Source organism: Vanellus vanellus, assembly GCF_965231255.1.
Source record: "Vanellus vanellus genome assembly, chromosome: 5".
NCBI classification, from domain to species: domain Eukaryota; kingdom Metazoa; phylum Chordata; class Aves; order Charadriiformes; family Charadriidae; genus Vanellus; species Vanellus vanellus.
Window position 1 is genome coordinate 25,219,530 of NC_138910.1, and position 15,943 is coordinate 25,235,472.

General features: G+C 36.1%; 1 protein-coding gene across 1 annotated transcript in view; it reads right to left on the reverse strand.

The window, feature by feature from the left end:
• Positions 1-2,705: 2,705 nt before the first annotated feature.
• Positions 2,706-15,943, reverse strand: part of ATF2 (activating transcription factor 2) — a 40,506-nt gene continuing 27,268 nt past the window's right edge. Inside the window, exons 10-11 of the mRNA XM_082483344.1 lie at positions 12,175-12,280; positions 2,706-5,394 (exon numbers count right to left, since the gene is read on the reverse strand). Of these exons, the coding sequence (XP_082339470.1) occupies positions 5,168-5,394; positions 12,175-12,280 (333 nt within the window). The 3' untranslated portion in view covers positions 2,706-5,167. The remainder of the gene's footprint in view (positions 5,395-12,174; positions 12,281-15,943) is intronic.

Consider the following 15,943-nt stretch of genomic DNA (forward strand, 5'->3'; position numbering starts at 1 on the left):
CCAACCTTAACTTTTGTCTTACAGGTAGCTAAACACACCCATCAGACTTGCTTTCATTCCACCCGGGGCCAGATGGTATTAAATGGAATTGTAATAGCTCCTGTTTGTACTTCGATGTATCAAGCTAACCCCCGGCGAGAGTTACACGAGGAAAACCTGGTTACCTGTAATTCCGTTCCCTCTGAAGGCATCTCTGTGACAGCGCGCTCCTTCCTCAAGCTCATCTTCTCCGCCTACCACTGACAGCTCTCCCTAAGCTACAGAGGACTATCCTTTAAGCTTATTAATTGTAAGCGGGAGTATCACCAGACCCTACTGTCCAAAGAGGTTATAAATACTGCCCGCTCACTACTCTGTCCACTATTGGTATTAAAAACAAATAGAAGTTCCTAAAAGCACGAATCCTTTCCTTTGCTTCGAACTGTTTGGTACCTTTTATGCTTGTAACTATTTCCAATCAATTTATGCAGCTCAAGCTACTGTTTCTTTAGGGATTAAAAACAATAAAGGTACTTGCATAATCATTTCACAATGCTTTTCAGACTAAGTATTCGTTAATTCTGTTACGGGTAGTTCATTTAAAAAATTAAGAAGGTTCTCTCCCCTCTTCTTCCCCAAAATGAATAGGAAGAAGGTGCTCAGAACAACATACATCACGATTATAAGCATGGTAATAGAAGAGGGATAGAGACTTTGAGCAAGGCTTAGAATAATGACACAGACCGGATCAAGTTTACATGTCCCGTTAGCCTATTGTCAGCCACGTAGTCAGGAGATAAGTAACCCCACACCAAGGAAGTTACAAACTCTTTTTGAAGGCAGTTGCACTTTGCAGAATTATGAAGCCTGCATGAAGCACACAACCTGCACTCATTAGCCGTGCAGAACATCTGTAATGAAAGTTTTCGCAACACAAAAAATCCATACTGGAGATTGAGGATGTCCTTCCAGACCCACATATGTATTCTGTAATATATCTTGTTCTAGGAAGATGTAAATGTCAAGCTTTCAAAAGCTTCTCATACCTATTTCAGCTGAAGAAACAAGATAAACAGTGTGCAGAAATTCCGCTCCAGACTACTAACTTGTTGAAATGAAAGCTTGCTATAGAGTTAACGCAATCAAGGAGGAAGCAGTATGCAATAAGAAATTCCACACTAAATATATTACTAGCACTTTCAGGGGCTCATTACACAAAGAAAAACATTATGAAAAGGAAGAAAGTGAAGAACAAGAAAGATCACGATCTTAAATTCCATGAAGAAAAAAAAAGTCATTAAAACCTAAAATTAATATTAAAAGGACAGGAGTCTTACTATTAAAGAATACAAAATTTTGAAAATCCAAATCATTCCACAGTAGTGTCATCTGGACCTACACTACACAGCGTTACGCAAGATGGGTTAAATAAATCATACCCGTGTTCCTGTTGATACAGTGGTTGAAAACAAATGTAAAGGCAAAAGACTACTGTAAGCCAATCTTACATGCACTGTTCTGCAATGCAAATGAGCGCGGTTCAAATTATTTCTCTACTGAGGGAAGCAACAGGCAGCATATAAATGCAAACAACCTTCATTAGACACATTGTCATGAGTATATTAATCATGTCAAGCAGCATTGCTGAAGTTTCCTTCAGTGCAATTTAACATACCTTACTTTATTAGGATGCACTTAATTTCACTATGTTTTCTCCTCATTATCATTTATGATGACCAATTAAAATGTTTGTGTCTGTCTCCGAGCAAATTACTTCTGTAATTCCGGTAGCTGAAATCGCAACTCATCCAACACTTCTGCCATCTCCTTCCATCAGTGTAGTATCTTTGCTCAGCCTCTATTAGCATTTTAAAGAGAAAAAGCTTACTTGGATTGGACAGTTAGGTATAAAACCGCATCTTTTTACAGTGTAGACATTAAAATGTGGGTTGGTTCCCCCCCGCAGCTGCCCCGTTATACAGCCTGCGTGGTTTTCCCCTTGGAGTGACAAGCATGACTCATAGTCAGAAGAACATAATGAAGCTACGGAGGCCTCGGGCATTATTCTCGTATTGGGCTCAAAGTTGCGTGCAGTTTAATTTCTCTTGGTCAACACGTGCAATAAATGCAAATACACAGCAACTTTACTTTTTTAGTTTCCTCCAAAGCCTCTGTATCAGGCTTCTGTCAAGAGCTTGTCAAGTGATGAGATACATACGGAGTGGCACATTCTGTTGTTTCCAACATTCATAAATAAGCCCAGACCATTTTTAATATTCTAAAAATCAAACGCAAGGGCATGATGTTTTTCCCCTCAACCTTTCACCACACAACTGGGAGCAGTTCATCTAACTACAGCTGTTATTTCCTGGCTTCACTTGTATCAAGATACCTGGAAGTTAGCTGGAAATTCTGATTACACACAGCACTTTTGCTGTGGAACACAGGGCAACCAGAAATGGCTGAGCAACATCTGGAATCACCACGCTATGTTTATGAACTTCTTTACCTGCGGATTACCTTGGGCTCCGGGAACTAACGATACGAGGCTTGTTCCTCGGAAGCTGCTGGAGCTCAACTGCAGAGCAATGGAATCGGACTTACTTTCTAAAGAACCATAGGTGTTCTTATTTACATAACGTGACTTTGACATTATAGTAACAACTTCCAGAAAAACGCTGATAATTGCAAGGATGAAGAAATAAGTCTGAAGACGGTGCTGCCTTTTAGAACAATTATAATTTCATTAAAATAGGAACATAACTTAAAGATAGATTTTATTCTCTTTGATGATTTACTCATGCAAACTGCACAGAAAAGAAACCAGTACAGTTTGTGAAACATGTCAAATGTAAAGACCCAAAATGCTAAGTACAGAAGTAGTGTGACATACGTCTCAAAACGGAATCCATGGTAGTACGACTAATAACTTTTCTCTATTTGCTGAACACAGATTTTAATGGTTCTTTTTCCAGCCCCACTGTTAAATTCATTAACTGTTTACACATCTCCTATACACTTATGCAGACTTATTGTACAAGTGCGACAGTTTTGTTATTAAAAAACTCCACTTATTTATATAAGATATAAAAGCCTTTGTGTTTAGGAGAGCAAATTATAGAATAATCAATGAGGCCTTATCTAGTCCACCAAAACTACAATGAAAAGTGACTGTATAGCTTTCGTGCAGAATTTCCATTTTGTGCCTTTGCAATTAGTTTCCTTCTCGCAAGAGGTCCATTGCCTTTCACCATCCTGGAAACGTTCAATAACTGTTACAGCTTTTTATCTTGAAACTGGGAAAGTAAGACTTTTAAACACATGAGGTTATCAACTCAACTTTCTTAGTTTTAAAATACAAAATATTTAGAATCCCTATTATTTTCATGCTTAAAGCCCTGCAATGATACATATATGACTTAGATACTTCTTTTTCCAGTTTTCATTATAGTATGGTTGTATATATATTGCAGAAATTATGGTTTTCCCGTGGATCAATTACATTTTTAGATTTAAAACTGAATCAAATAGAAACTTGATGGCACTGACACTTAAAAAACACATAGTATAGTGTGGAGAAGGAAGAGCAAATGAACTACACAACCCATTATAAATGCATTAAATCTTTGTTATATACATAATGGAATCCTGCTTTACTGCCAGTTGCTACTATGCATCTGTTTTTGCTATTATACAAAGTTTTCCGACTTGAAAGCACACATCTACTTTTTTTTAAACAACTTAATCTATTGTAAAATATTGTACTGTATTTTGAACATGAGTACAGAATCAAAATAGATAATGGCACATTTAAAAAACTCAGTATCCTACAGATGACTGGATAATGAGAAAAAGTGTACCTACAATCATCTCATCAGAAACAAACTACATCATGGAATGTTAGTTATCCAAGTTCGCACAGTAAATAACATTTTAAAACTGCAATCACCTATCAGCCAGCATCACATTGAAGGCATCTTTAAACATTCAAGCAAAAGACTGCTGGCATTAACTACTGAACCATTCTCACGCACACACCACACACACCACATTATAATTACATTGTTTCCAAGATACGGTAGATACTGATTTCCCCTCCTCCCCCCCACAAGAAAGGTATCAAAATTTTTGCTACTAAAAGATGACAGTGCTTACACAAGAATTAAGTACAAGTTAGCTTGCAAATACAAGACAATGACAAAAAAAAAAGTCTTTTGAGTTGTCTGAAGAAGGATTTTAGGCTTTTCTGGCATCCAAAACCATGAGTAAACTCCTTAGTCTGCGACTCAAAAATCCACAAAATATCAACTTACTTTGGAATACTAAGTATTCCGTATTTGATAACCCTGTATTTTACAATATGCTTACTGGTTTCAGCCTAGCAACGTGGAGTAGTTATAGAGACCTATTCTGATCGGAGAAATAAAGCTCTCCTCCCCCCAGAATGAAAGTGTTGGAGGGGAAAAAACCCACCTGACATCGATTTAAAACAAACAAAAAAATCAAATCTATTTAGCAATGATTCTCATCTAGGATAGGTATGTGCATAAGAGTACTGTATCTCATATACTGTACTGGCCCTATTACACAAATTAAAAACCCCAACAGTTAAAAAGCCAACCAAAATGCTATACATAAAAAAACAACCCCAACATTTTTCTCCCAATGTTCTTCTTCTCATAATGTGCAAAACAACAAAAAGGCAAAAAGACTAAAAGCAAATTTACTGTTACTGTCTTTCTCTTGCCTAGTGCTTTATGACCTTGCTCAAGGTACAAAGTCAATAGGGACTATGCAGAACTTTGGTATAAAAATGTCACATAACATTACTATCACAGTCTTGGGGATGACCTTTAATAATTCACCCCAATGTTTGTTGAAATAATACCAAATTAAAAATGAAATAAACCACATTGTACTGTACACACACTTTACACATTAAGCACAAAAAATAACTAGTAAAACTAATACTTAAAAAAAAAAAAAAAAAAAGTCTTTTGCAGAGAGACTAGAACTGGTGTTCTGTCTTATCTTCACCTGCCAATTGTTAAAGCCAAATTTAAATTGGATTTTTAAAAATGAATAATTTTAAGCTACAGTTTCTCCTAGATGGAGACTGGTCTTTTGTTGATTTCCCTTTAAAGTCACAAATGTATATCTAAGAAACTGATGCAACGCAAGTTTTTAATCAACTTCCTGAAGGCTGCGACTGGGAGGGAGGCGCCATGACGATCTGGGAAAGCACCGGCTCTGTGCTCTGGTCCGCCATCTGGGTGAGAACGGAGGTGGCCACTGCTTCTGCCTTGGAAGTTGAGCTTACGCCGTTGGAAGTGCTGACAGAGCTGTGCTGGATAGCCTCCGTGTGTGGACTGCTTGGCACTGATATGTCTTCTGAACTGTCATCTTTATCTGCAGCTGAAGAAGAAAAATTAATTATTTTTTTTTTTCCCCTCCCAGAATGCACACCACCACGTCCCAGGTTAACAGCAATCATCCCCTACATAATTAGAATTCATGGTGTAACGCAGCAAAAGTTGCAAAATAATTTCATTTTCATTTTTTTAAAGAAAATACTAATTTGTAAGCAAAAAAATATGGACTGCGGTACCAAATATTAAAGAAACAAGAACATTTTCACATCTTCAAGGTCATGATTAAAAATTGTCTGATTTCCTGCCTTGTAAAGCCACTAGTGGGTACCATGCCTAATTCTAATGATGAATGTTCATGTCAATAAGCACTACTTATAGATTAAAAATGCTACCAGATCTCTTGGTGCTATATGAATGGGCTTTAGATTTTTAATGTATGCCGGTTACCGAGTTTGCTTAGTGATGAAACAAGAACAATTCTGCGTTCAGTAATTAATGCTTGTGATCATGAATACGATATCTGAAAAGAATATTATTTACCCCACTCTATTAATTGGGTGATGCTTCTACAAGTTTTTAACCCATTCTTTTAACAGAGTGAAGTTCAGTAACTTCTTTAGCATACAAATGCCTCTCAGTAAGATTTAAAATTGTTAAAATTGATTTAAAAAATATCTTCAGGAATACTTCAGGTGTTCTTCACAAAACTGAAGTGAGTTAGCCACACAGTTGCATAATTTTTTTCCTCATGAGAAGGTAAACAGATTGAAAGATAATTCTCATTGTGCAAAACTAGAATTTACAAAGTGAGCATGATCTAAGATATCTTTCTTGCAGACATCCTAGTCATGCTAAAAATCATCCTTTTTTTTCCCCGGGTTGCAAAAGTTAGCCAAAGCATTATGCAAACACTATCAAGCAAAAAGCTGAGTTAAAGACAAAAAAAAAAAAAAAGCCTATTGTTTTTCACTCAAAATTAAAAGGGTCAACACTGAATTTCATTATAACTTTTTTGTATCACTTTGTGCTACTTTGTGTTTTCAAGTATTTTTCACAATAGTTTTATATGTTGACTTAAACCCAGTAAACAGATGGAATACTGGAAGTCCCTTGTAAAACACTACGGACTATTGTATAACATAACAATATAGAAAGATACACACAAACATAGCCAGAAGAAGCAGGAACTATTTATTGCTTGTAACATAGCAATGGAACAAAGCTTGATTTTCTCTAGACTCGTCTTTGCAATCCCTTTCAGATTTGCTTGAGATTGGCCTACAAATTCAAAAGTTACTCAGGGGAGGTGAAGGGATGAGACGGGATGACACTAAGAGATGAACACCACTGTGGTATCATAGCCTCATTTCCATAGAAAACCAGGCTAATAGCAGCTACAAAAAGGAAAACTAAGCATGAACAAACAATGATGAGATGAAGTTTATGATGTACTGAGGTTTATACGACATACTAGCTATGGGTAAGAAAATTCACTAAATTAGCAATTCAAGTTCCCAATATAAAGATCTTTGAGCAACACCGTGCATACTAAGAACACACCCCTCTTCAAAGCCCGAAAACAAGGTTTTTTTAATCGACTGCTTCTGGAAAAGAATGGTATGGTCAAAAAGGATGGGTAAGCAAGCAAAAATGCTTTCTTTCTAAGAAATACTGCCTACACAACCAAGGTAGCAATTTCTCTTATACCGCTACTACAAGAGCATGGACATAATCGTTTGAAAGTATCATAATGTTCTTATCCATAAGGCAAACTATTTTACAGATACTGCATTTTTTCAAAAACGGATCTTTCAAGCATTAAAAAGAGATAGAGACAGATGATACTGAGCGAGGTCTGCTTACAATTACCACATATCCTAAGGTTACATGGTAACTGTATATAGCAAGAGGAAGAAAACACTTCTGAAAGACATTTGTGATCCTTAGTAGGAATTTTCCCATTCAAGAACAGAAAGAACATGAATGAGTGCCAATTCAGTTAACACTATTCATCAGTATTTCACCTACAAGATCCCATGTAAGAACAAGAAAGAAGGAACACGTGCAAACTTTGTTAAAAACAGAAATTCTAGTGCCACTTCCTGAAAAATACCAAATTCTGAGAGTAGCATAGTCTTCCCCCCCAGACAGAATGAAATGGCAGCAAGTGGCACGACATGGATTGAATACAGTTTCCCTGCTGCGTCACCCGCTCCTCCTCTTCAGAGTTGTTGTTATTCTTTTATGAATCTCAGTCTTCCTATTATGCTTCTTTTGCTGATACCCGATTTCCTTGTTGGCCAAATCCTCCTTATTCTCCAGAAAAATAGTTAGTTTTAAATGCTACAAACCAGAGATAGAGGCGAAGCAGATCGTTATCTTTCAGCCAAAGAAGGAAGGTCTTCCATTGTTCTGTATCCCTTAACATGAACGTTGTTAACTCAAAAGAAATGTCGGTAATAATATCACAGTGTTAAAGGACATGAGAAAGGCTTGATTTTTCTGATGTTGATGGGCTCAGGAAGACCATATATGCAATAGCAGAAGCAGTTATGAGAGTACTTATCATCCCCAATGTACAATAGAAGTTTTCATATCACTGAGCAGAGGAACAAACATACTGCGCTGAAGAGACACAAGCACGTGAATCAGGTATTTTCAGATTCCAGGGGCTAGAGCGGGGGGCTTACAGCAGGCAGGTGATTATATAAAGATACAAACCTAACACTAGTTCATGGTAATAAATTTGACTGGAAGCATAAATCCTTGCAATAACTACAAAGTAATATTTAGAAATAAGGTACCACCCTAAGAATAGCTATTTAGACTTTCTTCAAAATCCTTCCTTATATAACACCAACTTTACAGGAACAGCAGCCAAAAACTGAATACAGAAGTCCATTTGAAGAATTAAAACCTAACAAAAAAAAAAAATCTACTCAGTGAATACAGAAGATACTTAAAGTCACCTCACTACAAAGGTGACTTGTTTTCTTAAGCCTGAAGACTGGGGATAAAGAACAAAGGCTTTTAGAACAACACAGGAAAGTCATATTTAAATTCCAACAGATTTTTTTTCTTAGTTGACCAGAGAATTGCCAGGCACAGGACTGTGGTTTCAAGAGTGCAACTGATACATACCAGAATCATAATGCAGCTAACAATGTAGAAAAAAGCCGAGGCATTTTAGTTTTTAATGGCTCCCCGGCTTTGCCTCAAGCCAAGGAAAATGAACAGTCCAAATTAGAAATAAATTTACAGGAGTAATGCATGCTACACATTAGAATACTGAAAATTTACAGACCTACATCACATGAACTTTCCTGAAGGCTATACAGCTCCCAGACAGGCTGCATCATGAGAAGGAGCGAGATATTTTGGTAATGGAACACAACATGGGCTACACTGAGCTACAGAAGAGATTTAAAAAATACCAAAGAAAGCACAGAGGAGACTTCTGAGGATTTACTAAAAAGTACCCTTTTAGAGTAGTCAAACATTGCTGCTGTTTGCTTCTTAGCATTGCTTACCAATAGCTTTCAGTAAGGTAAGCAATCAAAGAGAGATTTCAGTCTTCAGAAAAAAAAAAAAACCACCAAAAAAACCCACCAAAACCCCCCAACCAAACAGGAGCGAGTATGCAAGCATTGGCATGTGATCCAGAACTGCCTTTTGGTGCCCTGATAATCACTAGAAATGAAGCCTCATGGTAATTCTCATCAGGCCATCCATGGACTACAGAGGGACTCAAGCCTAAAAATGCTCATTTCCAGTGAGTTGGCCTTGTGAATATTCCCTGTGGTCACTGAAGGACTGTTGCCTGTCCACAGCAGGCTGTAGGAACATAGTGGTTTGAGTGGTTCAAATTATTTGAGGTCTGAAACTGCTTAGTCACCTTCTACCATTTCTTTAAAACTAGAGAAAGAACACAGAAACCCTCATTAAACAACACCTACGTTGCAGCCTCTATTTATCTCTCTTTATATTCAGTTTTGTACAAACGTTCCTGAATGCTATGATGTCCTTTTGAAAAATATGGAAGGATACCTAAAACACCCCTTTAAACATTTTTTTTTTTAAATATTTTTACAGCTCTAATTTTCACAATGCATTTTCTTCTCACAAGTTTTCACCTTTTTCCTTCTCCAAGTCAAGAAAAAGCCTGAGAAAATACAGGAGTATTGCAGAAGACTTTTAGAAATAATCTGGTATAGAAGAGCCAGAATGAAAAATAAATGAACAGCATTTAGATTTCTCCTATACAGGGCACTTTTTTGTCTGTCGTGTCGTCGCCCCCCCCCCCCCCCCCCCCCCCCCCCCCCCCCAACGCTTAAAGATGCATTCAGAACCAATAGCATCCTTCTTTGGGAAATAAAAAAGTGTAAACTGGCTGAAAACTCAAACATTGCAACAGAAATTCATCCATACTGCCTCAAAGCGCAATAACAATTTTTCTGGTTTCTCTGTCTTGATGACATCCTCTTTTAACCAGACACAAGACTTTTTAAATAAGGAAAATATGATCCCCAAAACAGTCTTAGAAAAAGAAATGGGTATCTGCACTGTCGTGCTTTTCACTTGGCCTGAGACAAAAATGTCCCTGGGAAATCCAAAAGATCTTAAAAGATGTGTAAAAGTAAGTGCCAAAAATACCCTGAAAAGCAATAGATTATTTGTGCCTATTTAAGCGCATCACACATGAAGCCCCATTAAATTGTGGACTTAGCTGTTAAAAGATGGTACAAACTAGCACTGTCTCAGCAGTACACAATATTCAGCGCTGCAGGAGCTCTGTAATCTCGCCTCTTCAATTTCTTCTCCAGAGACAGACTGTTAAAACACTCAATACGTTTTTGAAGCAATTCAACTTAGATTACTTGATGAACATAATGTTTATTTAAAAATACTTCATATATGAACAGCATTTTCATGCACATATTAACTGAAACCATTTTTTCCTCTCATAAATTGTACGGAGGGTACGTCTCTTAGCCAACATGCTTTCCTTACAATACTCACACGGAGATAATGTGACAAAATCCTTTCAGAGGGATGGTGTTACAACTATCATTCCTGTTGAACTTTGACTTTCAAGAGAGTTTTCAAGAAACTAGGTGAGCTATGCTTCTAATCTGCTTCCTTACTATTTTTTTTTTCCTCAAATGTAGGCTTTTCCCACCACTTAGTACTTTAGTTCTTATTCATTTTGCATTCTTTAGTAAATCAGGAACATTATAGTCCTTTTCTGAGGGCAGAAAATAAGCATTACTAAATAGGCCATTTGTTAATTCTTCAACAAAGAAATCCTTAGCATGTAATTAGTTTGCCAGTTTAAGACTTACATTTAAATATTTTTCATGCCAATGCAGGAAGAGGCTTCCTCAAAACATCAAAATTCAAGAAACCTACAGGGTTTTTTTTTTGTTTATTTTTGAAAAACCTTGCATGCATAATGTTATCCCCTAGTAGCTTCCGTATGAAATTATGTTGTTCTGTCAGATGGGAGCCATAATGGCCTCATCCCTGCAGCAATCATTGTTAATATAAATCCCAAACATATTTCTATACTGTTCCAATTTACTCCAAGATGCTATTTTCCATCTTGTCAAAATGACTGGAGATCAAAGGACCAAGATTTATAAGCTCAGAACTGACAAAATCAGTATTCTAAATATATATGGCAATAGAGAGTTGCTAAATCTCCTGAATCTTTTAAATTAAAAAATATTGCCCATTCTGATGAAATTGCTTACAATGACTACAAGTAAAGATGGTGGCCATTAAGTTTTATCGCAAGCACCTGAGGATCTGTTTGCATGCAATACAAAATGTTCCTTTATTCTCCCGAATTACTGACACTGGCAAATTAAAATGAAGTGGCTACATATGGCAGAAACAATCTTCACATTTACAAATATCCTGAAATATCACTAAATCATAAAAACGAAAGCTGTGGGTTATATATTATGAATGTTGCCTAATGCATTCCCAGCTCAGTTATTTGTAACAAATTTGTGTACAATGGACAAAATTGGCCATTTATTCTACAGCAGCAGCAGCTGGTTCTGGCACTGTGTATCATATCCAAAAAGGAAGTTACAAGTCAGGAAAGCATAATTAACCTTTAAAATGCTGGAAGGATGAAAAAAAAAAAAAAAAAAAAAAAATCAAACGAGCAACTACAAGTAAAAATATGTATTAGAAAAAAAATGCTACCGAAACTCTCAGTATTCCCTTCAGTATTAGAATTGCTTTTAAAATATCTTGTTTATAGAAAAGTAGTCCCTTAATGTGGAAATCAAAACAATCTAGAAGACATCGTACAGTAGAAGCCATGAACCTGCATCTGATTATTTTAACGGCTTGACTGATCCTGGATGTTATGGTAAATGAGGACAGCTGTTATATTACCTCTACTGAAATCTCATTATGACGAAGAAAAAAAACCCACAAGGACCTTTCACTGTACTAGGCTAAGATAAAGTATAAAAAATGGTTTATCATGTGCTCTTAATACTTTAATTATATTTTCCAAAGCAGGTGTAGAAACCGATAGTCCTTAAATGCTAATTATTATATGTGTTTATTAAACCAACATAAAACCTTCAATGTTACACAGCACTTCAACTGAAAGGACTTAAAATATATTTCTAAATATCACATATCCATTCCTGTCTTCCAATAACCTTCGAGATTTAAAAAAAAAAAAAAATCTTTGATGTAATATTAGAGCTACACCTCTCAATTTTAATGTTCATTCAGTTCACTTTGGCAGTATTTCATGGATGCAGCCTAAGGCTATAGGTAATGGAACATTACTCACTATGATAGCCAGATTTCTTCTGCATGGCGGTTACAGGGCAATCTTTATGAGCCAGAAGAAGCTGTTTCAGCTGTGCCACTTCATTTCTCAGCAGGGTGACTTCATTCTAAAGGAGAAGAAAGTTACATACTTTACCAGGCTCAAACTACACAAATTTTGAAGGTAAGTATTAAATTTTATAGGATTTTCAGTTGTTCATTTAGAGGTAGATAAAATACATGAAGTTTCCATTTGGTATATATTGCAAAAATGTATACATTTCTTCTATCTCAGAATATGTAAATATTAGCTGAAACTTGGCTAACTTTATTTTATGGTTTTCTTAAACTAGGGAATGCTTTTTTTGAAAATACAACATATGTTTTTCAGTGTGCAGATGCAGAATCTACACATAGTCTCATTTACATGATCCAGTTACTGTAAAACTCTTCTGAAAGGTTTTGTGATTAATTCTAATCAGAGTAAACCTACATTTAACTACCCACATTTTAACAGATGCCACAGCCAAGATTAAAAAAGGTACAAAAAAAAAAAAAAACACACCAAAAACAAACAGCCAATGCAGAATTATTTTTGGTGACTGTATCTGTATGTGGACTTTGAAAAAGAAAACCTCATCTACTGGAAAATCATTTAGTGTTTGTTGATTTCCATATGAATTTTCTCTTTGGCAATCATACATAAACGTGCTGTATGAAGGAATCCTTGATAATAATGACAAAATCCTGAAATGTCAGCTTATGTCACTAAAGCAGAGTGTAGTCTAGGAGACAGCACCTGCAGAACCTAGTGACTGGGTTCATTTCCAGGCTGTGCCTTTCCACTATTGGGTGACCTTCAGCAAGGTCATTTTACTTCTTTGTGCTTCAATTTCCCCATTTGTAAAATGGAGGACAAGTGATACTTACAATCCCTGTAAAGCAGTTTGATACCTACAGATGAGAAACACTACATAACTGTATTATATGTGACAATCCAAATTAAAAGTGGTACGGCATTTTGACATATGCATTTTCACTTTAAATAGTAGAAAAATGTTTATATATCTACAGAATCAAGTTATCTGTAACGCTTTGTGATCAACATATCCTGTCACAATATGCACTTTCCATGGGTTATTTTATTTTCAATAAAAATCCTTTCCATTGATACTTGAAGTTACTTAAACTATAAGAACCTTTGCACATAAGGATAATATACCACACGCATGACATATTGTTTGGTAAATGCATACGGTTACATTTGAGAGCAAGTTAAAGAAAAAAACCACAGGAAAATTGGACTGCAACTAAAATTATCTGGACAAAATAAAACACAAGAAAGTCAACCTATTTACTTGAAAGCTAGAAATAAGGCTATGCAGTCAGAGAAGAGATGAATTACAACTAAAAGGATTCCAAAGTAAGGAAAAACAATTTTTAAGAACAGAATTTATTAGGTTTAAATATACTAAGTAACACAGCTTACAAATACTGTAACTAAAATACCAGTTTGGTTTTTTTTTTTTTTTTAAAGAAAAGCTCCTCTTTGCAGCTTCTCTCTCCACTTAGAAGACAAAAATTTCAAGCCTTTATACTTGCAAAATCCTCTTAAACTCTTAAGGACTACTCTTCTATTCAGTCATTTTATTGTGTCAAATACCTCTTTTAGAAACTTTATATTTAAAACAAAATCAAGAGCTGAAAGCGAGCCAGAAATCTGACTTCATGGATGTTTCTCATGAAAGAAAAATATGATTAGAAATAAAAAAGGTTGCAATGGAAAAAACCCAACCAAAGCCCCCACAAATTCTCTACCAGCTGGCATTACATGTCCTGAAATCTTGGGCTGTTAAGAAAGCACGCTACTTCTGCCTCCAGCTCTCAGTCTCCTCTTAGTTCACCATGTTGTTTACTGAGGAGCCACAAATCTGGATGCCAAGCAGGCAGCCGCACAGAACTGACATAGCTCGGGGGACAAAAAAAAAGCCTTGATGTAATTTTGAGACCCTTCTTGATAATCTACCGAAGCAGCAATGTCCAAGAATATCAAACATACTTCTGTTAGTTCAAAGGAATGTCAGCAAAATAAGCGATCAAATCAGGAAAAGGTTTTCAGAAATTTTCTACCTTCATGTCCCATATTTTAAGGAAGAATTTTATACACAAGCAGCATATATAAGTACGAAGTCACTGTTTATCAGTGTAAGTAAAGCTAACGTTTATGAAAAATTTTTGAAAAGGCAGTTTATAGATTGTCAGTTGTATTATAAATACTAAATTTCACTAACAGAAATAGGAAAAGCAAATATATTATCTTACATTAAAGCAGATTTTGAAGAGTAGAACAGCATTCCTATAGTAAAAAAAAGTTAAGGTAGTCTCATTGAATACGTAGCTAGCATTGTGATTAACACCAACAGTGCTATGTGCTGTGCCCAAATCATTCCCAAAAGTAGAATAGAGTATGTCTGCTAGACACTTATGTGGAACGTCACAGAAAGGCAATCCATGGCTGTCATTTACATATTACCAGCAAGATCCACTTCTAGCTGGTAATAAAGGGGGGTTGTTAGAACCAACTCCTATACTACTCTTATCATGTATGTGACAATAGCAAGTCTTTTCATATCATTCACATGTTAACATGTGGTAGTCATTTAACATGTGGTTAACATGCTGAAAACAGGCTAACAAGAAACACATGGAATAAACAGTTGGTATGAAGAAAGATTATTTCAAGTTTTCACACTGAAAAGTTCCTCCTCATTAATGAGATAGCAAGTCAAGTGTAGGCATCAACATTTCTTTAAATAAGCATGAAATATACCTCACATGCTGTCTAGAAGAATTTTTATGTTCCCACATTTCAAAATGTGCTAACATTAGAAAGCAGGTTTCTGGAGGAAAGGATATCTATTTTTACCTGCACTCCATTTTTCAAAAGATACATTCGCTTCTATATTCTTACGAAGGTAGACCACGCAGTGTACAATATGTTCTTCTCTATCTGCCTATTTCTCCTGGGATCCCAAATATGTATCTAATAGTGGGACCAGGTTAACCCTTACTCAGCAAGGTGTGGGACAGTATTTCTGAGGTGTATTTACCAAAACTCTCATCAGAGACAGGCAGATGTGACTTACAGGGTAGGGGATTGCCTGTGGCTGAGTTAAACACCACTCTTTCCGTTTCTTTTTGGACAACTTCAACAAGATACCCCTATATAGGAAAGGGCCTTTACTTTTGGGCACTTCTTTCATAGTTTAACCTTCCTAAAGCAGCTTCTGCAGCATTAGGACAAACCACCGCTTGATTGCTGATCCTTTAAAGCCTGCAATGACCTCATGAGGAAGACAGGCCATTCTTCTACTAATACTTTGCCCTCTAAGATTATTAGAGAAACAAGGGCCAAATACAGATCACGTAATGAACTTTGACATCTGGTCCTGCAATACGATTGAGCAGCTACTGGGGACACACTGTCAATACTTCCTTAACATGTTATATAGCATACCATACCCAGCAGTATTGTGCAAGGCACAGAGGCAGTGTGGTATGTAAAATCTAAGATCAATAAACAAATCAACACCTTAGCAGAAAACACAGTCCACAAAAAGCAAACAGTAAATAAACTTTAAAAGTTTGGAAGCGTGGGAAAAAAAAAAAACTTACATAGCAGAGCATATAATAAAGACAGCCAGCCTAACCTAAATGTGTTACTGGTGTGATGCAGTAGATGGAAATTTTCCCTTAAGCAAAAAATTTGAAAAATAATGCTTCATAAACAA